General features: G+C 40.5%; 1 protein-coding gene across 1 annotated transcript in view; it reads right to left on the reverse strand.

The window, feature by feature from the left end:
* Window positions 1–3424: 3424 nt before the first annotated feature.
* Window positions 3425–25399, reverse strand: part of LOC150039233 (opioid-binding protein/cell adhesion molecule-like) — a 106402-nt gene continuing 84427 nt past the window's right edge. Inside the window, exons 2-6 of the mRNA XM_090327944.1 lie at window positions 21637–21774; window positions 21077–21197; window positions 20449–20600; window positions 19491–19517; window positions 3425–3710 (exon numbers count right to left, since the gene is read on the reverse strand). Coding sequence (XP_090184070.1) covers window positions 3610–3710; window positions 19491–19517; window positions 20449–20600; window positions 21077–21197; window positions 21637–21774 — 539 coding nt within the window. The 3' untranslated portion in view covers window positions 3425–3609. The remainder of the gene's footprint in view (window positions 3711–19490; window positions 19518–20448; window positions 20601–21076; window positions 21198–21636; window positions 21775–25399) is intronic.

Raw genomic sequence — 25399 nt, forward strand, 5'->3', positions numbered from 1 at the left:
ATGGACTTCAGAAGAAAGAGGCCAAGCCATCTTTATTACACAAAACTTCCCCTTTCCTTCCATTCAGTAGTGCATAATTGCACCCCACAACTAGACAATCCTGCATTGAGCTCTACACTTACTCACCTACATCTCCAATCTCCCCAATCAAAATGAGAATGAGAAAAAGCTAAACACGCTTGTTTAGTCTTGCAGATGACTGCATCAGGCACTTGACATTAAATTACTGCAACACAAACTTGGCCAGGCCTCTACCACCAGCACTTCCATTGGCATTACTTTGGTGGAAGTACATATTAACTTGTAGGGGGAAAGAGAAAAGTTTAAGAATAGCATCTTTTGCTGAGTTCTGAATGGCTGTTACCTAAAATCCTTCTAAGCCTTATTTGGTTTTCTTTCTTCTTGGAAACTCCACACTGAGCTATCATTTGCTTGAAGACTTCTTTTTTTCTTTCTTTCTCCTACCCTTCCTTATCCCTTCCCATCCATACTATTATCACCCTGAAAAAATATGTCCAGTGGGTTTTACCCATCCATCCTCCATGTGTGAATTTGGAACAGCATACACATAAGTATGGATGTTGTCTGTAGTAATCATTTACTGTATCTATGCTTCGAGACACTGGGTAACAGCTACCATTGCAAAATGCTATGTTGGTGAGACCAACATAACCCAAATAAGACAGAAGCTGGAGCATGGTGTGACAAAGACATATTCAGTTCCATGCTCTGCTTAATTGGATTTTATATACTTGATTTTCTTTATCCCAGAGGATTGACTGTAACATGTTTTCCCTCTAGAATATGACCAGAAGAGGTACCTCTTCATATCCAGTAGAAGGGAGAAGAGCAGAGTGTCATAGTGATACCAAGGCCAGCCTCATTGGGTTCAAAGATTTCTGATGATCTGCTTACACAGATGAGAGACACCTCATTTATTACATGTCTTGAAGTGAAGAACAGGCATATCTTGTCCATTGCAAGCACTGTGTTCTCAAAAAACAACCATTCTTCTCTCCACAGCTTCCACATTTATTTTAATCCAGTATCAGCAGAACACCGAAGTGGTAGGTTCTCGTCTCATGCAATGTCTGACCCTAACCTAACTCTCCAGTGCCCAGTGAGGTAACAGATACGAAGGATGTGACATCTGGCCTTTAATTCTGACTTTGCACCTGCTTGTGATGGTCTCTGGAACTTGAACTCAATGGACTGCTATTGGCACATCATTTATGTTCCCTTGAAGCTGGCTCTGGGCAGCTTATTAGGAAACAGAGATGTTTGTTTATAGCTAGTGGGTATAATATTAGTTTTGCTGACCTCAGGTATTCTTTTACAGCAGTATCTAACTTTTGTAAGCCAACACAGCCTACAATTGCATATATGTATATATAGATATGTATCTATTTCCTCACACTAGGGGTGGTGCTCACGTGTTAACATACACCAAAAGAGCACTTACATGGGAGCAAGAGATATCAACTAAGCATTAAGAAAATGGAACTCTATGGAGTTCATATGTATATATTAGTACTGTAGAATGTAATCCTGAAAGTGATTTCCTATAGAGGCAGGTAAATCTGTAAGGAAGTCCTTGTTGATTCTCCTTTTCACTCCATATTAGGCTGGTCTGGTTAGTTTTCACCTCTCATTTGTATTATAGAGGCTCCCTTGTTTGCTGAGTCCCTCGTGTACTAGGAGGCAATGGTAGAAAGATAAGATGTGCTCTTCTTTGTACACTAGATCTGCTTTGAACAGAAAAAAAAATTAAAAAAAAAACTGAGGATCTTCTTCTGCCAAGCTGCTAGAGAAGCATCCTGTGTCAGAGAAAATCGTGTCTTTTGCACTTTCTCCCCCTTCTGTTTGCAGTGTTGTATTTAATCAAGTGTTTAGAAATTAAGTCAGTTGCTCAAGTACCCTCAGCTCAGAAGAGCTTCCGGAAACAAATACCAGAGTTGTCAACATACCCGCCATGTAATTGGCCTCCATCAGCCTTTCACTGGATAGTTTTCAAACAGTTCAAGCTGGAAAGGAGACACATGGCTATAGTTATCACATTTTGGCAAGTGGACTGCTGTCATTACATTGCAGAGAGAGAGAGAGAGAAAGAGAGATGTGTTTTCTTGTAGATCTTTGACAGCTCAAAGAAGGTCCTATAAGTTACCGACATGCACTTTCCTGAAGGCTGAGAGAAGTATGATGGTTTGTACCTTAATCCATTTGCTGTGAAGGAAGAAATGTGGTACTAATCAAGACTTCTCTGGGGCTGCTCTGTTTCCCAAGAAGTTGGATTATGAAATAGTGTCTTCTGAGACTCATGAATGACTGATATTGAAGTAGCTTTTTTTGCTCATCTGTGAGTAGAATCTAGTTTTAGGGTGGATGGGTTTCCATATTCCAAAGAGCCCAATAGTTTGCCTGTTCAAAACATTGGCTTTCATATCGAAGTTTATAGGCAATTTGTAAGGTGCCAATTTCTGATGATGGTAGAAGAGAAATTAATACAATGGAATAGACAATAAAATGGAGTATGATTAGGGATATATGGTCATGAATTGGTAGTAAGCAGTGGAAGGAGAAATAGAAAGGACTGCTAGATAGTTATATTGATAGAGAGATAAATAGAGTAAACAGATTACTTGGGAGAAATGATGGCAGATAACTGGCTGAAGAGATGAATGATATCTTCTGGATACTTTGATGGATTGATGGAATGCAAATAATCAGCCATCTCTTGATAATTTTTTATGAGTTTCATAGCATGTTTAGAAGTACTATCTTTAATATGCTCAGGTGTGTTTTGATAACTACAGTTATAGAATTTTAGTTTTGGAGTGAGTGTGTCATTCCAACCTGTAATCCTTACAGCTTATATGAACATATGTATGTGTATGTATATGTAGATATGCATGTACTTAATTAGATATGTGCATATGCACATATATACCCACACATATCATATATGGGTGCATATATACATGAGTATAATGAGATAATCATGTAGAAAATGAAAATATGAACCCTAAAAGAATTAGGTAATAAAAACATAGAGGAAAGGATGTATACAGTATAACCAGGAAAATGATTGTAAGCTTCAATGATGAAGATAATTGAGTGAATGCAACTTTTGCTTTGTACTACATTGTGAGTCAAGTTGGGTCTTCAGGGTGTTTATCATAAGAAAGAGGAATGGTTTTGCCTACTTGAAACTTACGTTTTTTGTTTGTGTGTGTGTGTGTGTGTGTGTGTGTGTGTGTGTGTGTGTGTGTGTGTGCTGAGAAATTTGGTGGTAATGGAAGGAAGAGAAGTAGAGATAAAATAAAGTTGGTGGCCAAGTTATCAGGAGCAGATTCCATTTCTAAAGACACCAATGATGGATTATCCTACACATTTTAGACCCCTTTCCCCCCTCCCCCCAGCCCCATTCATTCCAACAGGAAAATCGTCAAATCAAAAACTCAAAAAGAAAAATAAAGGTGATGAAACCAAAAATAGTAAATGAAATAAACAAGAAATGAAAAGTATCCCAAACAGTTTGCCCTCTGCAGTGTAGATTAAAGTCTGTGATATGGAGAAGCAGGCGTTGCTCAGAGGACCTAAGATTTCTTATCAAAACTTGATGAAGAAGTGGGCAAAGAGAGTCCCTGAGAGCCAGAGACAAGCCAGTGCTCTAGAAGCCGAGTTTACACCATCAATGACTGCTCCAGGCCCTGTGAGGGAGAAAAGAAAAAACAGGTCCATTAGCATGTAACCCAAGAACACCATCCTTCTTCCCCCAACAAGCAAATGCACAGACATGCTTCTCTGTGAGCATTCCTCTTAGTTCCAACCCTTCCCCTGCCTTGACCCTGTCTTGTCTGGTGAAATACATCTTTGAGGAGGATTTGGAAACCCGAAGGGATAAATGATTGTGTTATCTTGACCGCTATGACCTGCTCTGGAAGGCTATAGTTTTAAAAAATGAATGAATAGGACTATCTGAGGGCAGTCGTGTGTTTCCATCACCCCAAATTTTAGGCCAATAGGCAGGACTTCATGGCAAGGCACAATTTGAAGGTCCTTCATAAGTGTTACTTCTATTCTTTCGCTATGGAGATAAAATCCATCACAGATAGAGCTGAGTACAGTCAAGCATAGGAGAAGCAAAGAGTCAAAAAGGTCGAGAAGTAATTAGGGAGAAGGAAAAAAAAGGGAAGAAGATATTGTCATAGCTGACTTTGAATCCTCAATATGTGTGATTTAGGCATTGTGGGAGGATCCTTCCAAAACTGTCGAGAAAAGAGGAATGATTATCCTTAAGAGTTTTGTAGAGTGTGAATTTTGTCTCTCTTAGCTGTCAATGGTAACTATGCAACAGCAGCAAAGAAAATATAGGAGCCTCAAAACAAACTGCCACAGGATGGTTAATCCTGCAGGATAATTCCTCTTTCCTATCCTTTCTCTCTGTCTTTCTGATCCTTTCCCAATTCCCCAGGGAGTGATCCAGATTCTATAGAGTCAGACGATCACAACCACAGAACCGTAAGCACTGATCCTTTCCACCTATTGGCTAAATACTTAGGAAGACAAATAATATAAACTAGGCTTGTCCTTACTGCATGCCTCGTGTCCAGAACAGGTGTACCAATGTTTTCCAGTGTAAGCAAATCTGAATATGGTTCCTGAGGCTTTGCACTATATTCTATTAGAGAATATACACAAACCAGTTCAGAGGCCAGGTCTTCTGGTCTCTGTGGAGGCTTTACAATCACTTATAGAAATTTGCTTGGGTCTTGATCCTGTAGCACGTGTGACACACATCTGAAGGCATCATACTGATCAGACTGGCCAACAAAATGTACTAAGTTGCAAAATGCTTCAATTGAAGGCATATTGTCTTTGGCAAGACAGGAATGATTTAGGGGATTTTATTTTATTTTGTCTTTTGGTTGTTGTATGAAAATAGATCTCAGTATATACCCAAGTCTGTTTTCAATCTCCCAATTTTTCTGACTCAGCTGATTTAGGGGAAGGGCTGGGGCCAAGGAAAAGATGGATAAAAAGAGAAAAGGGGGAAAATTCAGGCAACAATCCTTTGTATAGCCTAAAAAATTAATACAAGTGAGAGAAGGGGGGTTAGGAGAGGGATGGATAAGAATGTTAAAAGAGGTAACATTGATCAAGTTACATTGTATTCATAAAGTGCTTTGTTAAGTGAGAACTTCTTTGTACAACTACTTGACATTAATAATAATAATAGTAATATTTGTAAGAAAATGAACAATGCATATTTGTAAGGTCATGAGTTCTTTAAAATGTATTTCTCTAAATATAGATCAATGCTATTGTGCCTAGGTATTAGCTGGGATAGGTGGGTCAGGGAACCTCTAGAGATACCAAGTCAGCAGATGATGAACTTTATTATGTTAAAAACTATAGTGTTTGCATAGCATTTGTACACATCTTCCTGCAGAGTTAAACACATCTCTTGATTATTTATGAAACCTATTGCATAGAAGATGCTATGTATATAGTTGTGGTATATAGTTTTGAGAATCAGGACAATAACATATCGGTATACATTCAACACAGATACAATGCCTTCTTTCCTTCTATCCTTCCTTCCTTTCTTCCTGCCTGCCTGCCTTCTTCTTTTCTCTCTCTGTATCTGTGTCTGTGTCTGTCTCTCTGTCTCTGTCTCTGTCTCTGTCTCCTCTCTCTCTCTACGCAATCCCAGAGGTCAGATCCAGGGCATTGCCCTCCTTGGTTAGCATTCTATCACTAAGCTATACTCTCAGACTAGGCAGCACGGTATATTCAATCAGCATTCAGTTCAATTCAGGGATGCAGAGCTAATGGATATGAAAGAGTACATGAGCACATATGCTTTCTTTTAGAAGAATCTTTCAGGTTTTTTGTATATGACACATAGAAACTTCATTGCATAGATATATATATATATACATATTTATGACTCTGGCTAATTTATGGCATTGATATTTGCCAGAGAAACTCTACTGAATTCAATATCTACATTAGAGAGTTAAAAATGTTGGAGTGCAGGAATCATTGTATCTCAGATTCTGTCAGTGGACATGAGCATTTCTGGTAATGTCATGCTGTTGATGCAAGACAGGATGTAGTAAAAGCCAAGGAAAAGAGGAAGTGGACAAGGCAAATAAAGCATAGAAGAGTTCAACATGGACAGAAAGAGAGGAATCCTAATGAGAACCAATAGGTTATGAAGGTTTGGTGAAGTGCTTGTCGATCCCTGGGTGGAAGCATTACAACTATGCCAAAGAGGGAACCCATAAGGGTGATTTAGGAGCGACACAGGCTGTTGGGTTTGTTGAGGCTATTAAAGGCACGCTCATATGGGGCTCTCTATGTAGAAAGTATGATTCTAACCATAACTCCTTTAATACTTTAAATGTTTTTTAAATGTTTTAATCATGAAAAATAACCAACTATGTGAGATAGAGTATCCTATGGCCATAAAACTTGTACACTTAGAGTTGAAACAGAAATATATCACTGTCCTTGAGTCTGTGCCCTTGATTCTTACAACTCATTCTGCTCTGTGGAAGATCATATTATATGATGCTTATTGGGGACCAGAGCATCATGGGAGTAGTAATGGGAACAATGAATTGGGAACTTGATATCTGTCACTGTTGTTTCTCAGCTGGTCTTTCCATCTGCAAGTTGAGAGCAAATGGGGTTTGATGGCCTGTAGGTTTCTTCTGCTTCACTTTCTAAGTTATTATACAGATGGTGACTTTACATCTAATACTGTTATGGCCTTCTTCAACTGGTACTTTGTGATTTTCAGCTCTATTACATGACCATCTCATCCTAAAACAGGCCTAACATTCCTAACCACCTACACAATCCCTTTTTAATCAATCAATCAATCAATCAATCAATTTTTGCAGCACTGGGACTTGAATTTATATCTTCCCACTCTCAGTCTAAGTGTTAACATATTACCACTTGGACAATGCCTCCATTTCAGATGGCTGTTTCTTTGTTTTGGGTTTGGGTTTTCTTTTCCCTGGTTAATTGGAAATCATATATTTCAGACTTTTCTGTTTTCCACCTTCAATCCTTAGATCTCAGCCTCCTGACTGGGATTACAGGCATGAGCAATTGGCATCAACCACTTTCCATTTTTTTTTATTATCTTTTGGCTGGTGTTTGTACATGGTTTTAGGAAACTGTTTTGGTTTTCAGCAGGGATAAGGAGAACCTGCCTGGCAATATCAGTTGATAACGCTATTTACTGCCAAAATGCCTTAGGTCAATCAGTGTATGAAAAAAATGATCAGGCTACAATAGCCAGAGAATTAATCTAATCCACTCTGACACGGATTAAAAACAGCATTACTTTTTGTCATACAGAGCCTGGACACATTTCAGATTTGGCTGCTGCTCTACATGGTAGAGTTCAGTCATTGTTTGGAAAAGGAAAACAAATAATTTCCATTCTTCTACTACACTCTGGGTTGGAATATTGAGACAAAAGTCATTAACCATGGCTAATGCACTTAATCGCATCTTTACACTATCTGAGGAAATGAAGAAAAAAAAGCACGTCTGTTGAGTGCTGGATTCTTTCATGCTAGCCACTTTCCTAACTTAAGAAAAATTTTAACTTGCAAGGAATGGTAACTTTGTTTTTTACAACTAAGGCTAATAATAATAATAATAAATAATTATAAGAAAGATAATACAATAAATGGAAAAAAGAAAAGGTATTGATTGTGTATGTTTATATAAGTTGGTATGGTTCTGTGATGTCTCATGACTCACACATGGCTGCAATAGGCCTTTTTAGTCATCAGATGAGTGAAGCCGCAGGGCCATATCATGTTTCAGAGGAAGAAAGGGAAGTGGAGCAACTTATCACCCTGGACTTAGCAGAGGCTATGTGAATGTATAAACACATGCCTTCAGAGTCAGAATGAGAATAGTTTCCCTAAGCCAGAGTGTATTCAGATAGCTGTTGCCTGGGTTTCTTAAGCTGTATGGTACCCAATATGGCATCCCTATTAACTTCAACAAAAATGTTAAAGAATATATTTGTGGTTTTGTGTTTTTCTGTAATTTGTTACTGGAAGAGTTCCTATCTAAAGCTGTGAATCCAATATTTGGAAATGGAGGCAGATTTGCAAGACTGTGTTCTACCCCTGTAAATTGAAATTCACTTGAATAAAGGCCAGAGGAGGCTCTGGAAGATAGCAAGGAAATATGACCCAGGAAGAGCAGCTCAGGAATTTTCACTAAGATTTCAGGAAAAGGTTTTGGTGTATCCTGCTCCTGAGCAAATAACTGAGTGTGAATAAAAGCTGGATGCATATAAGGTGAATTAGAGCTAGACTGGTGCTTGACGATCCCTAAAATAGTATGCTGTGAGGGATCTTGCTCTAAGTAAAGAGATTCTGTGAGAAACTAGGTTCTCAAGAGTTGTCAAATTCCAGCCAAAAGCAAACTTAGTATTGACTAGTGACTAGCTTGATTTTTTTCCCCCAGAGACATGAAGTATCTGCTAATCATAGACAAAAAGTTTCCTAATATCAGGCACTGGTCTCTTATAACTGTAATTCTAGCTACTCAGAAGGCTGAGATCTGAGGATGATGGTCTACAGACAGCTGGGAAGGAGTCATAAGACTCTTAACTACAATTAACTAACAAAAAGACATCAGAAGCGGAGGTGTGACTCAAATGTAAGAGTGCCAGCCTTGAAGGAGAAGGGAAGCTAAGGGAGGACAGCAGGCCCTAGCTCTAGAACCAGTGTGTCTGTGTGTGTGACATACATAGAGCTTCCTAAGACTAGTTATTCTGACAAAGTATTGGACTTTAAAAGTCCAATTCTTTCTCTGGACAAATGCCATAGTTAAATAATCCTACTTTATGGTAAACAATGACTCAATTCAACAACAATGACTGCTACAAATATCAGGCTTCATTAAATACTTTCTGTTAGTCAGGATAAATTGACAGTGAGAACATGTAATTATGCCTCTTCCTAGGTTTCCAGCCCCTCCTCTTTCACCCTTTCAAATGCTAAAAATTAATTGCTTCTTCATGCCTGAAGTTGAGCATCTTTGAAAATAAAACTATAAAATGAGAATGCCAAGTCACAAAACAGACTGTGGGTGACAACAGAATACCTTGGGGATAGACGTGCACACAAACATAAGTTAGTCTGTAGCATGTGGAAAAACAAGATAGGGAGACAACAATGACCAAGAGACAAATTTTGGAAAACTAGCATACAGGTCAATGGATGTATAGCTAGAAATGCTCAACTTGAGTTTCAGTCACGTAAAACAAATAATAAACAAAGAAACAAAATGAATTCTACTTTTAATAATCTACTTATTTTGGCAAGTTATATCCATTATAAACAAAATTCTTTTGTCTGTCTGTCTGTCTGTCTATCTGTCTGCCACTTCTCTATGTAATGAAAGCACTGGGGCTTGAATACAAGGCCTCACATTCCTGCTTGTTTTTTTCATGCAAGGATGAAACTCTACAATTTCTACCACACCTCTAATTTTGGTGATTAATTGAAGATAAGAGTTCCATGGACTTTTCTGCCCAGGCTGGCTTTGGATCATGATTCTCATATCTCAGTCTCCTGAGTTGTTAGGATTACAAGTATGAGCCACTGTCACTCTTAAGATTAGAGATTTAAGCAGCAAGTTAGGTTGAGGTTTTCAAATGGAATGCAGCTATTCTCACAAATAAGGCACAGGAACTCAATCAAGCCTGTCCATTCTGACACTATGTATGTGACTACATTCAAGGATGTGTAGCTCATCTCCTCTTGAATGACAGGTTGCTGACAATCCCAATAACCAGAATCAACACACAAGTCCCAGGAAAAAAATAAATTCATAAACATCCTGATGAGAACCTGCTTTGTAAGAGACCCTGAAGCTTAAAAATGTAGTGTACTTGGTAAGTGATGAAGGTGTTGGAAGGTATTACTGTTTTTCCTCTCCAGATTCTAATGAAAATATAGCACTCTTCTTTAGCAACTATAGCTTGGCTAGCTGTAATTTGAATGACAGGTGGGAGGGGAATTTGTGTTCAATAAGGAGAAGGAAACCCCACAAGCAAGTTGAACTTGTTGATAGCACAGGGAGATGAACGGAAGATCTGAAGTCTCTTTACGATAGCGTTTTGTTCTGAAATTTGGATAGGTTTTGGATAGATTATGAACCGCATGACCTTCCTAATGAGAAACCAAAAGGATAATGATGTTCTTGGTGATTAAAAGAGAAGCAAAGAAATCTAATTAGAGGATGTATGCGTTACACTTGTTGGTGAAACAGAAATCTATTTTCAGTAGTGTCGGCTGATGAAGGTACCTCATTTCTCTTCAAAGGAAACTTCTCCTCCATTGTCTTTAATTACAGTGGGGAAATAAAAAAAAAAACATGGTACTGAGTTGTTTTACAAGTGAGATTAACTAGACTTTGCCGTACTACTAACATGGTGGGTAAAGACACAATACAAGGCAGCCATCTTTATTTTGTTCTTTTAACACTCCCGCCTTTGTGCTTTCCACAAAGACAAGAGCTTAGCAAGTTAATAATCAGACACGAATTCAAATCTATAAGCTCATCACAAACCTGACAGAGACAAGACGACTTCTGCTGAAGCTCTCAGTCGATGCTGACATCAGCACACCCGAATGCTTGCTGTTAAATTCTAAATGCTTAGGCTAATAGCCAGATGTCAATGACTCACAGTGTGTGTGTTGGGGGGGGTGAGCCAGTGATGAGGAATCTCATCAGAAATGAAATGTGAAATGTCTGCAATTTTTTTCTTCTTCTAATATGTTGACATTTTGCAGGTTGTGGAAAATACAAATGATTATGCTGCTGTCATCAGCCAAAAGCAGTGGTATTTCTCTGACTCATACCCTCCCACCTGGATTTAAATGATGGATTTGGAAAAGAAAAAAAATTGTGTATGTTATCAGCAGGAAATGGACAAATATGTGCAGCTTTTGATGTCGCTGCAAAGTTGTCTTCCTGCACAGTGAATTGGAATATTTGATGGAAGTCTTCCCCCTCCCCAAACCCCAACCCACGGAAGATCATGATGTAAGGGGTGGGGGTGGAAGGAATACATACATTTGAAATTAGAATTGGTTTATATCCAGGCTGGTAAGGAAACATCAAGGCAATAATAGTTTGGCTTCTCTAGGGAGAAGAGACTACAAGTCTTTTGAATATCTGCCCAGTCTTTGGTAGTAAAGAGTTTCAAATACATATAGGCTATAATGAATATCCCCATTGACTAAAATATTTATTTCTTAATTCAACAAACATTTACTGGGAAATGACCATTGCAAGATACAGTGCTGCCTCCTGTAAGCACAAAAACAAATATAAATAAAATATAGCTTCAGTAGAAGTCACCATAAGAAGCCAATGATGAGGGATTGGTTTATGCAGCAGGATTTAGAAATACTGTAGTTTTGGAAAAGAAGTGCTTCTATCAGGAAGAGAAAGCTTGCCCATGGGGCTGCTGCAAAGACATGTGAATTAGAAGGAAGAATGAGATTAAGGGCAGAAACTAAAGCCTGGTATTGTTACTTTGATGGTGGAATTCCTATATGGGGGACTGCTGTCACCTCATTTCAGTTCCCTTGAGATTTCAGCTCATCTCACATGAAATCAAAATAATAATGGTCTATCTCAAAAGATTCTTAGGTATAAAAGTTCATACATACATGTAACTGCCTACTTGAGAGCCATCGTTGCTTCTTCATTCCCCTAGTATGGCACTTATTTTATTTTAATGATCAACAGATCATTATTGATATAAGTCAGAGCTTAGAAGCTCTGACTTTCATTGAAGCTCAGTCCTTAACATAGTTCCAAGCATGTAATGGGTACTAAACACATATATGGTGGCAAAATTAATGAACAAAAGCATGGATGGAAAATGGAAGCCATATGTCAGGAATGTGTGCACAAAGGGGCCATACCAGGTGAGGAATGGAGCAGAGGGCTAAAGGGTGTTCTGATTAGAGTGCATGTAGCATTAATACCATGCTTTTCTGGTAGGCAGGAGTTTCTAGCCATGGAAATGACAACATTTACTCTGAGTTTTGAAATCATGATTTGGTTCTGCTGTGGCAACCAGATCAGAGATGGACTGTCAAAGATAAGATAGCCCATGACTGACTATGATCACTGTCTGGTGAGATGCATGATCCACTGAAATAAAAATGGGCGCAGACTTGGTTATCTCATATTGTTACAGTAGTTCACCTTGTTATCTGATATATTGTACATATGCATATTTGATTATTTGAAATAGGATAGGGAAGAGGGAAAACAAGATGAGGGGCGGGGTGGGGGGAGAGAAATGGGGACCAAGACTTGAGAAACGGTATCAATGTTTGGGAAGTAATGCACCTTCTGTCTGGTAACCCTTCTATTAATTGCAATAAAAATATATGGAAAAAATAGGGGCAGATTGTGGAGGAAAGGCTCAGTCATGATTGCTAGAATTCCTTAGCTAAGGGAAATATAAAAATGATGTTGACCTTTCTAATAAGAGTCTGAAGGGGGCTGGGAGTTTGGCCTAGGTGTAGAGTGCTTGCCTAGCATGCACAAAGACCCAGGTTCGATTCTTCAGTACCACATATACAGAAAAAGCTGCAAGTGGTACTGTGGCAGAGCTGTATCCTCGAGAAAGTCCTAGTACAGTGCTCAGGCCCTGAGTTTGAGCCCCAGGACCGCTAAAAAAAAGTGTGCAGTTGCAAAGTAGGAAACGATTATAAAGGAAGGGGAGAAGGATGGGATTCGGGTTCATATGGGGAATGCAGACTGGGAGAGAAGCTTGTAGCTCAGCATTCGGCAGAGTGCTAAAGATATAGGCTGGGAAGTTAGATAGTTGCTTAGAAGCTACCAAAATTCCATGTGAAGAAAACATGCTTTACAATCCCACTCCCAGAGGTGCTCATTGATTGAGTAGTTCTGAAACAAGGCTCTCAAATATGTAATTTTAAAACTCCCCAAGTTTTCCTAACATAGTCCAAGAATGACTACTCCTATAATGCATGAAGATGCAGCAGACCCTTTATCTTTCACTGTCATCCTCCCTCAGGGTTGACTATAGGGAGCCAGAGCAGACTGGGATCCTGGGTAAGGAAATGTTGATGTCTTGGTTTCCTCACTAGGGGTTACAGGGGGACAGGAGTAGGCAGAGAGGCTGGGTGTTAGGAAAGAAAGAGATCTGGGCAACAGGGCTGAGGAGGTGGAGCCTGTCAGTGTGGTAGATGGGGAGCATGCTGTGAAGAGGGCTCCTTCAGATTTTTGTGCCCATTCTGTACAACCCCATGGAACTACATAGGGGAAGGACAACTTCACAATGGCTGGAAAGGAATAATATGACAGAAGTAGGAGTGTAACTGGGTGGATGATAGGTGCATTGAGGTTTCTTTCTACAGATGTATGAGTGGGTTTGCAGAGGAGCTGCTTAATGCTGGCACTAGTTGTAGAAAATTCAGTTTAGAGATCCAATCAGATGTGCAAAATTATTCCAAAAGAACTGCCAACAGCAAAAGAAAATGGAGATTGGGTCCACAGGTCTCTAAGAGCTGCACGGATGAGCTGCAGGCAAAGCTTCTCTGAGGGAGCTCCAGTCCTGCCTGAGGAAAAGAAGCACAGTGCCCAGATGTTGCATGGATTCAAGAGTTTGCAGTGTTTATATGCAATGACCAGATTCTGGGGAGTTGTCCCTATGTCTGATACTTAACTCTAAATGTAGCTACAATTTCTTACATAAAGGAATCTGTTTTTCTTGCAATGCATCCTTCTTCCTTTCTGGCATTATGTGAGTTCACTGCCTCTCTCCACCACCAGTTCCAGTAATCCAGGCATTTATATGCCTCATTAAGTACATCACATTCTCTGCAGTACTGGTTGCAATCAGATCCAAAAAATCTTCCAAGGACACAGGATCAGGGCCTCTTGATCATGGCCCTGAGAAAGCAATGGCTTGGCAAGTTTCAGCAAAGCAAGTGGCCAAGTTGTGGCCAACAAGCTGAGCCAACCCACTGGCTGCTGTACATAGACCTGGCAAGTCTTCAAGGTACCATAGCACTAGGTGGTCCCTCAAATAGCTGTGTCCACTCAAAGCTCGAGAATACTTGGAGCAGGCTGTTTCCAATAGTTCAGGGCACTAGCTACCATTGCCGAGATTGCAGCTCACAGCTTTGGAGATTCTCTTTTATCCTGTATTCCTATTATTTCTTCTCATTTTGAACAAAGACTTAGGAAGCCAAAAGTAAGCCAGATGTTGATGGCTTATGCCCCTAACTACTCAGGAGGCTGAGATCTGAGAATTGTGATTTAAAGCTAGCTTGTACAGAAAACTCCATGGGACTCTCCTGTCTGCTTAGCCAACAAAACTGACAAGTGGAGACATGGCTCAAGTGATAGACTATAAGCCTCAAAGCCAAACTAGAGTATGAAACTGTAAGTTCAAGCCCTTGCACCTGAAGAAAGTTAAAACAACAAAAAAAAAACAAGCTAGCAAACAAAAATGTAAAACAAATTTTAAAACAAAGAAAAAAACAACTGAAAGCAAGCTAATATCCATCTTGTGTTTTACAGACACCCAAGATCAGACATAACTATAATTTATCTGTTAGAGTCAAATTGGACTTAATTCTCTTTAGCTGACACTGATATTTCCTCTACACCAACACTGCCTTTCTACTATCACTAGTTGCTTAAAGCCAAAGGAAGTGGATGATGTAAAGTCTTTCCTGAGCAGTAATTTTGCTAAACAAACATCTTGTGTCTGGAGATCTGTGATGCTAAACTGCAGAAGGAAGAATGATTATACTCTGATGCTATCCACTGATGGCTCTTGGGATACAAACCCATCCACTATGTTGATTCTCACTTTCCTGGGCTATTTTTGATCAACCCGCTCACTGCCCCATTGTCTCTATGATCTTGCATTCTGGGAGGTTATTATTTTGAGTTTGCTTTTATCACATTCTCTTTTGTTCTTTGCAGGTATACATATGAAATGTATAGGTGAGAAAAGTATGCTGCATTGCGACCACAGTGGCAGAAAGTAGCTCTCAAACTCAAACGTAGATTATATGATAGTAAATACACCTGGAAATGATGAAATTGTTTAGATAATATCGATATACTGGTTGCAAATGTGAATACTGCCTTTTAGTAGAATGGGCTCTGAGATAAACTATTAGGAGATCAGAAAATGTGGTGTAGGAGCATGGTCCAAGTAGACTACTTGTGACACAGATAGTTAATGGGTGGCCAAGTATTAAAAATTGGACTAAAATACTGTTAAAGCACTTGGGCACTGGGATCGGAATACATGGGCTTAAGTCACTGCTCATAAGCTTAGAAGGAAGTTGAAGTTTCAGTTATCTGCCTAATCATTCAATTTCCTCATGTGTAAAATCAGGATAAATATAGTCCTTACTTTATAGGCTCATTAAGTGAAACAAAACATGGATAACACTCAGCCTAGTAGCCCTACTCATAATAAGTGGATTATGGCTATGATTAGTTGCAATTATGGGTCACTGAGTATTAGGAAGAATATGGCAGGAATGGGTGCTCTCATTTCTATCTTGAGATGAATCTATTGCCACTCAGTCCAAGCATCAGAGAACTAGGATATGAGGGCTCTAGAGGCCATCACTTCCAAAGGGCTTTTCACTGATTAATAACAGTACCCACTGAGATGGATCTTTCCCAAGCCTTCAAAGTACCCAATTGAGACAAATCCCTCAGGCCAACCTGTCAGTTCTCAGTGTGAGGTTCTCAAAAAAGAGATCCACACATAAGTGTAGGCAGTAAAGAGTTTACTGGGGGGCGGGGGAAGAGAAGACTGCTGGACCATAGGAGAAGATGTTGTGCATAGAGAGAAGAAATGAGGGAGGAAGAGAAGAAGAGATGGAAGAGGGAGAAGAGAAAAGGAAGAGGGGGCTGTAGGTGAATGGAGTTATAAAAGGAAAGATGAGAGAAGTGACTACAGCAAATGAGGAAGTGGATTCAGAGACTAGAGACTCTCTCACTGTCCAAAGGAAGCATGACCAGGGAAGTAGAGGAAGTGACCTCAGCTGATGAGGAAGTGACCTCAGTACCTGGGGTACCCCCCACTGCCCCCAGGCATGCCAATTGCCGAGGAAAATAGGTGCTGGGTGGAGATTTCTAGGATGCACAGGAAGAAAACAAAGTAAAGGGGCCTTTTCCCCAGGCAGATATAACAACCAAGAGCTGAATTTTGCCAACACTAGCACTGTCTTTTGATCTCTGTATCTATTCATCTATTCATACATTCCCTGAATTGGCCTGATCTCTGCTTGTGAATTGATTTCCATGTTGAGTCCTAGGGATTACGGTAGACATAGTTCCTTGGTTCACAAACCTTACCCACTGGAGGGGAAGAAAGAATAATCAAAGCAACATAACTTACCAGGCACCACTGGCTCATGCCTGTAATCCTAGCTACACAGAAGGCTGAGATCTGAGGAACATAGTTCAAAGCCAGCTCAAATAGAAAAGTCTGTGAAACACTTATCTCCAATTAACCACCAAAATTCTATAATGCTATCCTTGAGGAAAAAAAAATCAGATGGCTGGCACTGAGTTCAAGCTCAAGAAATAAGGAATCAACTACCGGTTACATGGGTGTTGTATCTTTATTAATTACAGAACAATGCCCTAATCCTGACAGGCATTGAATGCATGTTTGCTGAAAAAGGCTAATGGACATGTTGCATGGAGGCAGCAGTTAGAAGCAATATATGAGAAGTGCACAGTGGGGGAATGATCTCCTTGGGAGGTCAGCCAAATACATCGGAGGCCAAGAATAGTAAAACTGATTCTAGAACAGTCTGAGCAGAAAAGTCTGAGACACACCCCAGAGGGAAGCTGGAGGTGGTCAAAAGTCACATTTCACCAGCAACAAGGGAAAGACTAAAGTAAACAGACTGCAGCCTAAAGGTATAGTTAGATTGAAAGTGACACTAACCTCAAACATAACCAGGAGGGAAAGAAAATAGGGCTGGAGATATGACTCAAGTGGTAGTTTGCCAGCTTAGCAAGTGCCAGGCCTTGAGTTCAACCCCCAACAGCCCCTACCCCTACAAACAAATAGATTGCAGAAGGGTGAATGGATTCCAATCCGATGAAATAAGATAGGTTGGATTGTACTATAGATAGGGTGCAGTATTAAAGTTCAAAGGAGTCTTTGTAGGAGCAGAAAATAGATGTTTTGCAGGGAACTAATTCTAGCAGTTATATGAATAGAAGCAATGACAGGATGGCCCATGTCATAAATGTTGATAGACACTGCAAGGAACTGCGATTGCTAGCATGCATATAACAGCTTTTATTTAATCATATCGTCTTATTCAACATTAGCCAATTAATGATTCATGATGGCTTTCTTATGTCAGGAGCTGGGAAAACATCATTCCAATTTCAGCTCAGTCAAATAAATGTTGTAGTATTTGGGTGTTGTCAAAGTCACACATTTAGAACCATTTGTGAATGCCCCTGTTTAATCCTCTCTGTAGACTTTGGAGGCAAGTATTTAACTCCTAGTTACATATGAAAAAACGGATAGTTTAAATGTTATAACACATGATTGAATTGGGTTAAGGATCCATGCACTATGAACTTAACTAGGCCCCTCTATGATCCTTACATAAAATCTCTACTCAGATTGCAATTTTGTCCCTACAAGACTTTATTTTAGAATTGATCTATCTCATGGTTTGATCTTCTTTCTGGATTGCGTATTGCAGTTACTTCGGAATTAGAGAAGACTACATTTGCAGATGGAACTTATAAGAAAGTGTGTGAAGCTAAATGGCTGTAGAAGTGAAGCCTTGATCTTATATAATCAAAAACTGAGCTGCCTTGAGTTTGTACTTTCTATTGTGAGCCTCCAGAAAGGTAAACAGCAATAACAACAACAACAACAACAACAACAACAAAAGCCCAGACCATTGTTTTACAATCCACCCACTCTGTGGTTTTTAATTATGGTGTCCTGAGAAGGGAAATGGAGTCTTAGGATACATTGGCTATTATTATCCTCTATGAAACACTTTTTTCCCCTTAGTTGACAGCAGAGCGGTATAAGAATGGAAGTCACCCGGTCGCCAAACCTAATCCCTTCTACCATCATATTCCACTCTACCAGCCACCTTATCAACCTGAGGAGTAAGTGAGATCAGTGGCTGTGCCACATTCTAATTCGTCCTTTGTCTTCAGTGTTATCAAGACTCATGGACTGGAATTCCCCATCCCCACCATTGGGCAGCTATGTCTGAGACTGCCCTGAACCCAGAGTGCTAAAAGTCATGCCGGATACAGTGCCTTTTGCTTGTAATCCTAGCAACTCAGGAGGCTGAGATCTGAGGATTGCAGTTCAAAGCCAGCCTAGTCACTAAAGTCTGTGAGACTCTTTTCTCCAGTTAATCACTAGAAAACTGGAAATGGCGCCATGGCTCAAGGGGTAGGGCAGTAGCCTTGAGTTGAAGAGCTCAGGGACAAGGCCCAGGCCCAGAGTTCAAGCACCACGACCTACCAAAAAAAAAAGGGACAGCAGTCAATTCAAATGTTACCACTTTCCACATGACCAAGATTGACGTCCCAGATGACAGAGCTCAGAATCTTTCACACAATGGCAAGGGAGTATTGGGGACCAGAGGTAATGCACCAGCAGGGGCTTCTCCAAAATGTATGAGTGGAATCTGTGTGTGGGAATGTGTTGCTTTCTTTCTGATCCACTAGGAAAACACTCCAGTATCTGAAGAAGGGTCCAACTCTAGATTACTTCTAGAACCCCTGTTGATTAACTGTGGATAATTCAATATTATATACCCTTGTTTAATTTATCTATAAAAGCAGGGTTAATAATTTGTTCTACACAACACTGCCAGGATGCCTAGAAACCAGTAAATATCTGGTAAATAATGGATATTGCCATTAGGAATAAGAACCCCAACTATTTCTGTTTTAAAATACAGTTTTAAGCACTGAGTCAGTATCCCTCTTTGCCTTGGGCAGAAGGAATAAAATATTCATACTAGGATGATTTTTCCTTAGAGATAGCTATCTAATAATCCATTTGGTCTCTGGGCTGAGTTCCTCTTGGTATTTCTGAGTGCAGAAATAGCAGAATGTTCCTCCTTGTTAGAGGAAAGCAAATAGAAGTTTGTTATTTGCAGGGGAGTTGGGAGGAGGCTCAATCCTTTTCTCTGAGATTTGTAATGATATTTTCGTAAGTGTCCGTGAAAGCCATCATATTCTACATGCCGATTGTCTAAACTGTGCAAACCCAACCCCTTGAGTTTCATTCACTATGGAGAGTTCTCCAGGGAGGGGAGCAGGCAAGCCTATCTTTGAAGTAGGCTTAAACACAAAAACATAGGCATTCAGGCAGGCAGAGAACAGAAGGAACATGCTGTACCCACCTGCCACTGCTGATGAGGGGCTTATTTCTAAGACACACACAGCACAATGCACACACAATGCAGAGAGAAAACAAGAGACATAGATCACACATTTCAGATGGTTGGTGGACAAAGTTTAGTTCACATCAACGCTGAAAGCTTGTACAGGGTCTGAGATGTTCATGGAAAAATGAGACCCTCTTCATCCTATTCATCAGATGCCTTTCCCGCATTACACCTCGCAAATAAGCACATATATACACACAGACACATTTATCAAATTTCACAATAAGCTGGCCCTGGCCAAGGCATGATGCATTTCACAAGGAGATACACTTGGTAGTGTGGGAAGATGGAGTGAAGAGGGGTTTTCAAAGAAGCCAATCATTCATGGCTCCTGACAGCTCTCCATCACTACTGGAGAAATTGACTTTCAGAGAAAGGTCTCACGCTGCAATCACAAGGAAAACATGCATCAGATGAGGACTTGGACCTCTGCTCCATTCATCTCAGTGAATGAGAACATGCTTGGGCATCAATATGAGAATCATGATGGCAGATGCTAGCTTTGTTTGATGCTTTTGAATATCAACCCTGGAATCATAGGCTCTTACCACAGAAGCTATTTGAAAACACATGTCCTTTGACCCCATCAACATTTAGAATACACTACAATTGAGCTGTCCCATGGAAGCTTTCTTCTTGATAGATTCCACACTCAAGTAGATTCAGAATTTGGCTTACTCCTCTTGAAAGGGGTCAATCTTGCCTTTCAAGAACCAGGAAAAAAATCAAATTACCTTGTAAACACTACTGTCTCTCATGCCAGGAGAATGAAAGCCAGGAGTTTCTTATCTATGGGTGGCGGGTTAAGCGGTATAGATGGACACAGGCCAAACAAAGCATGCCTTTCCTCCCTCCTGGGTGCCTGGAAATGCCTTGGTGGCTGAGCCAATTACATCAGGCTTCCTGCACTCACCATACAGTGTAATGCTGGCATTGGTATTCCCAAGCTTGTTTGTAGCCACACAGGTGTAATTCCCATAATCCTTCTCCGAGACATTGAAGAAAGTCAGAGTGGATATGCGGCCTTTGTTCTCAATCCTCACTCCATCTAAGCCAGTGGCTAACCTGCAATGAGAGACAGCACTGCTGATCTGGCCTATATCACAGGAAAGATTAACTGAATCATAGGTTGTTGTACAAGGAGATGAATGCTTTTTCCCCAAACCTTTTGCTCTATCTAGGCTGCCTGCCCCAACTCAAACTTGCTTAAGTACTATATCCCAAAAGGAGGATAAAGGAAAGGACAGACATGCACAGAAAAGATGATTTCCTGGCTTCTAGTCATTACTCAGCCATGGCTATGACTAATCTCTAGTCCTGAGGGGAAAAAAATAAGGTCGATTTGTTTTCTTGACTTCCCAGCTTCTTCTATTTTCCTCTTCTGTCTCTCAAAAAAAAAAAAGAGGCTCCCTGACAAAGGAAGTGGTATCACATTTCTGTTTTGCCTTTTCTTTTCCCCTGTACTGTATCACCCTTCTACGTCCATGTGGGCACTATCCCATCATTTCAAACTCAGGGCCACCATAAGACTTTCAAGGTACCTCGTCTCTTCTTTGAACCACTGGAATTCAGCCATGGGGACAGCAGATGCTTCACAGCTCAAGATGCCTTTCTGGCCCACCGAAACACCAGTGTTCTTGGCTTTGGAGATATAGGGGGGATCTGTGGAAAGTAAACAAGACACACACACACAAACATCACCACAGGCCGATTATAGGAAGGACGTGAATGACACGAAGAGTGTGTCAGATGTCTTGTGAAGACATGACATTTCCCCAAACATCCTCTTTTGGCCTTCCCCACCTATTTTTACATTATTAGCAGCTCTCTCTGTCTGCAGAAGTCTCTGACATCTCAGGAGGATGCCACAGATACAAAGGGCACTTGGAGACAAGGATGGGGAAAGTAGATAGCACTCGCTCACAGTGGTCTTTCAGAAAATAATGGTATTGCCATCAACTTCTTGCCACCTTTATTCACTTCCCCCTGAAAATTCTGTGTGGCGTGTGCAGTGGTCTTTCAGAAAATAATGGTATTGCCATCACCCCTTTGCCACTTTTATTCACTTCCCCCTGCAAATTCCTTGAGGCGAGGAACTCACAGTTGACGGTGATTTTTACTTTCCGAACATCTGGCGCAGCAACATCATTCAGTGCGCTGCACTCATACTCCCCGGACTGGTCACGTTTGATATCAGAGATTTCCAGATATTCATCCTCGCTCACGAAGCCCTGGCCTTCTGAGAAGAGAGAGAGAGAGAGCAGACAACAAGGAAACTGTTAAACTAGGCTCAGTCTCAGAACTATATACACATGTAGAATTCCTAGAAGAAGGACAGCCATTTAATAAAGGCACTGGGACTGCAATGCAAAATACACAACATCAAGAAGGAAATATTTGTCCGTTAGAGCCTTGCATCAACACCTTTTCAGGCAAGTCACTTCAACTTTTGTAGGTACTTGGCAAAGAAAGAATATCAACAAATTTTCTACCAAGGGTATTAGGAAGACAGTATCAATAGTATGATAAAACGTGGAGTAACTTTAGACTTTGTTACGGTAAATAGTACATTTTACTTTATATATAAATCTATATATTTGTTAAAAACAAACTAAAATCTAATTGTAGAAATTAAAGTAAGTGAATATGTTATACTTCAGGAAACAAAATTCAAATCCATGGGTGGGTTTCAACCAGAAATGGAGAATAAATAGCTCAAATGAAGTATTTCACTATATCTGTATATATATATATCATATATGTATATATGCTTATATATTCATATGAACCCACATGTGTACATACACACATATATACATATATATATATAAAGAGAAAGAGAGAGAGAGAGATCTCCCCTTTCATGTATGCATAAAGGGCAGAGATAGAGGATCACAGACAAAGCCCTGGAAAAAAAATGCAAGACTGTAACAAACAGACTGAAAATAAGAAGAGTGGGGACTTGACTCTTATGATAGCCTTGAGTTCACAGCCTCAGTGCTGCTGAAAGAGAAAAGGAAAGAAAGAAGGAAAGGAAGAAAGATTGTGCTGTAAGTGACAATTAATATAGTTTAATTTTTTTTTACTTAAGCATTGAGAAAACAAATCTTGAGAAAAATTGACCCTTATAAAATGAGTTGAAGAGTAATTAAATGTACAGTGGTGCTGGTGGCTCATGCCTGAGTCCTAGATACTCATTCAGGCTGCGATCTAAGGATAACAGTTCAAGCCAACCTGAGAAAGGAAAGTCCATGAGATTCTTCATCTCCAATAAGCTACCAAAATACCAGAAGTGTTACTGTGGTTCAGTGCTCACATGACAGAACACTAGCCTTGAACAAGAAAAAAACTAGAAAAAGGAAAACTCAAGGAAAGTTTCCAGACCCTTCCTAAGTCCAAGCCACAGGGCGATGATGAGGACAAGAATGATGAAGATGTAATTGACAATGAGGAAGACGAAGACGACGATGGCAACAAAGAAGAAGAAGGAGGAGGAGGAGGAGGAGGAGGAGGTGGAGGAGGAGGAGGAGGAGGAGGAGGAGTAGGAGGAGGAGAAGAAGAAGAAGAAGAAGAAGAAGAAGAAGAAGAAGAAGAAGAAGAAGAAGAAGAAGAAGAAGAAGAAGAAGAAGAAGAAGAAGGGGAAGGGAGGAGGAGGAGGAGAAGGAGGAGGAGGAGAAGAAGGAGGAGGAGGAGAAGGAGGAGGAGGAGGAGGAGGAGGAGGAAGAGGGAGAGGGGAAGGGGGAGGAGGAGGAGGAAGAAGAAGAAGAAGAAGAAGAAGAAGAAGAAGAAGAAGAAGAAGAAGAAGAAGAAGAAGAAGAAGGAGGAGGAGGTGGTGGAAGAGGAGGAGGAGGAGGAGGAGGAGGTGGAGGAGGAGGAGGAGGAGGAGGAGGAGGAGGAGGAGGAGGAGGAGGAGGAGGAGAAGAAGAAAAAGAAGAAGAAGAAGAAGAAGAAGAAGAAGAAGAAGAAGAAGAAGAAGAAGAAGAAGAAGAAGAGGAGGAGGAAGGGAGGAGGAGGAGGAGAAGGAGGAGGAGGAGGAGAAGGAGGAGGAGGAGGAGAAGGAGGAGGAGGAGGAGAAGGAGGAGGAGGAGAAGGAGGAGGAGGAGAAGGAGGAGGAGGAGGAGGAAGAGGGAGAGGGGAAGGGGGAGGAGGAGGAAGAGGAAGAAGAAGAAGAAGAAGAAGAAGAAGAAGAAGAAGAAGAAGAAGAAGAAGAAGAAGAAGAAGAAGAAGAAGAGGAAGAAGAAGAAGAGAGGGAGGAGGAGGAGGAAGAGGAGGGGAAAGAGGGGGAGGAGGAGAAAGAGGAGAAGAGGAAGAAGGGGAGGTGGGGGGAGGAGGGAGAAAAGCATAGTGGAGTAGAGAATGAATGTACCTAGATTTAATAAATGGATGTTTGGTTACAAAACAGCCTCACAATTTCGTACCCTGCTCCCTGGTTGTGAGATGTAGAGACTTTGGACCTATGTGAAGGATGATTGACAAGTAAAGGTGGGAAAAGTTATTGAAGGGTAGAAACAAGATCTGGGATGGTAATCCCCACACTGTCTTCATGTCCACTCAACTTGGCATTGGTGCCCTTTCTAGGCACCGAAGACCAGCCTCAAACCATTTACAGAAGATATTCTATTCTAGGCACCGAAGACCAGCCTCAAACCATTTACAGAAGATATTCTAGGGCCCAGGGCCTGCTTAGGTCTGAAAGAAGCCAGATTTATTAAGATCTTATGGCATTGCTGCTACCCAAAGCCCTCTATCATAACAGTCATGCAGTTATCCAGATGTGCTCATATACATGTCTGGATAAATGAATACAAGAAATACAATAATCTTTTAAACCTTTCTGAAATTTACAGAATCTCAGAGATGAATGAGATCCAGAGGGGATATTTACCCTTGTAGATTTAGTGAAGAAGGTGCTTCTTTGTCTGTTGAAGCCTATTCTCCACATTTTCAAGGATGAAACAATCATGAAATCAAACACACCAAAATGAATTCCCAATCTCATCTTACATTTTCTATAATGGCCTATAAATATGGCAGGATGAGAAGTCTGGCTCCCTTCTACTGAAACTCCATTATTCTTTTAAGATAGAATGGAGCAGATTTGCCATGTAATTAAGCTATGCTGTACTGAACCAACAAATGAGCTGCCTGCAGTGGGCCTGTTATGAGTCTCAGGCAGGGTCATGATTTTCCCTTCCTTGGAGAATAAAAGAAAGACCCAGCTTGTGCTACACAGACTAGCCGGTATTTAGAATTCCCTGGGGAGGCATCTCTCTCTTGCATGCCAATCGACTCAGAAGTATTGACCTGCACAGTGAAAAGGGATGTTCTCCAAGAAGTTAAAAGTCATACATATCTGCATAAGTACGACATACCTTTCGTGGGAAATCACCAGAGAACATGGGCCATCTGTGGAATGTGGCACTTGATTTGCACTGTCTACAATGTTGCTTTTATGGGATAGATATATGACAGCAAAAAAAAAGCACACACACAGGAAAAGTTCGTTTCATGCAAAATGGGGATCGTTAGGATAATAGTACCTCATTAAGTGAGAAACCTAATTTTGTCAAGTTTGTAAGACAGATACTATGTAAGTGCTTGTCAGACTTTAATTTGCATATCAATTCCTCAGGGCCTTTTTTTTTCATAACCATAGATTTTGATTCGGCGGGCTGGTAGTGAGATTGAGGATTCAGTACTTGGCTCAAACTTTCTTGGCAGCCTGCTGGTGTGGAGGTCACACCAAACAAGTTTCAGGAATAGGCATTGCTGTTCATTGACTCTTTTTTTTCCCCTCAGCCCCACACTCATAATTATCTAGTACTGTTTAGCAGTTTGGATCTTAAATGCTCCTCAAAGGCCCT

This window comes from Megascapheus bottae, unplaced genomic scaffold (assembly GCF_031878675.1).
Source record: "Megascapheus bottae isolate mThoBot1 unplaced genomic scaffold, mThoBot2.hap1 HAP1_SCAFFOLD_77, whole genome shotgun sequence".
NCBI classification, from domain to species: Eukaryota; Metazoa; Chordata; class Mammalia; order Rodentia; family Geomyidae; genus Megascapheus; species Megascapheus bottae.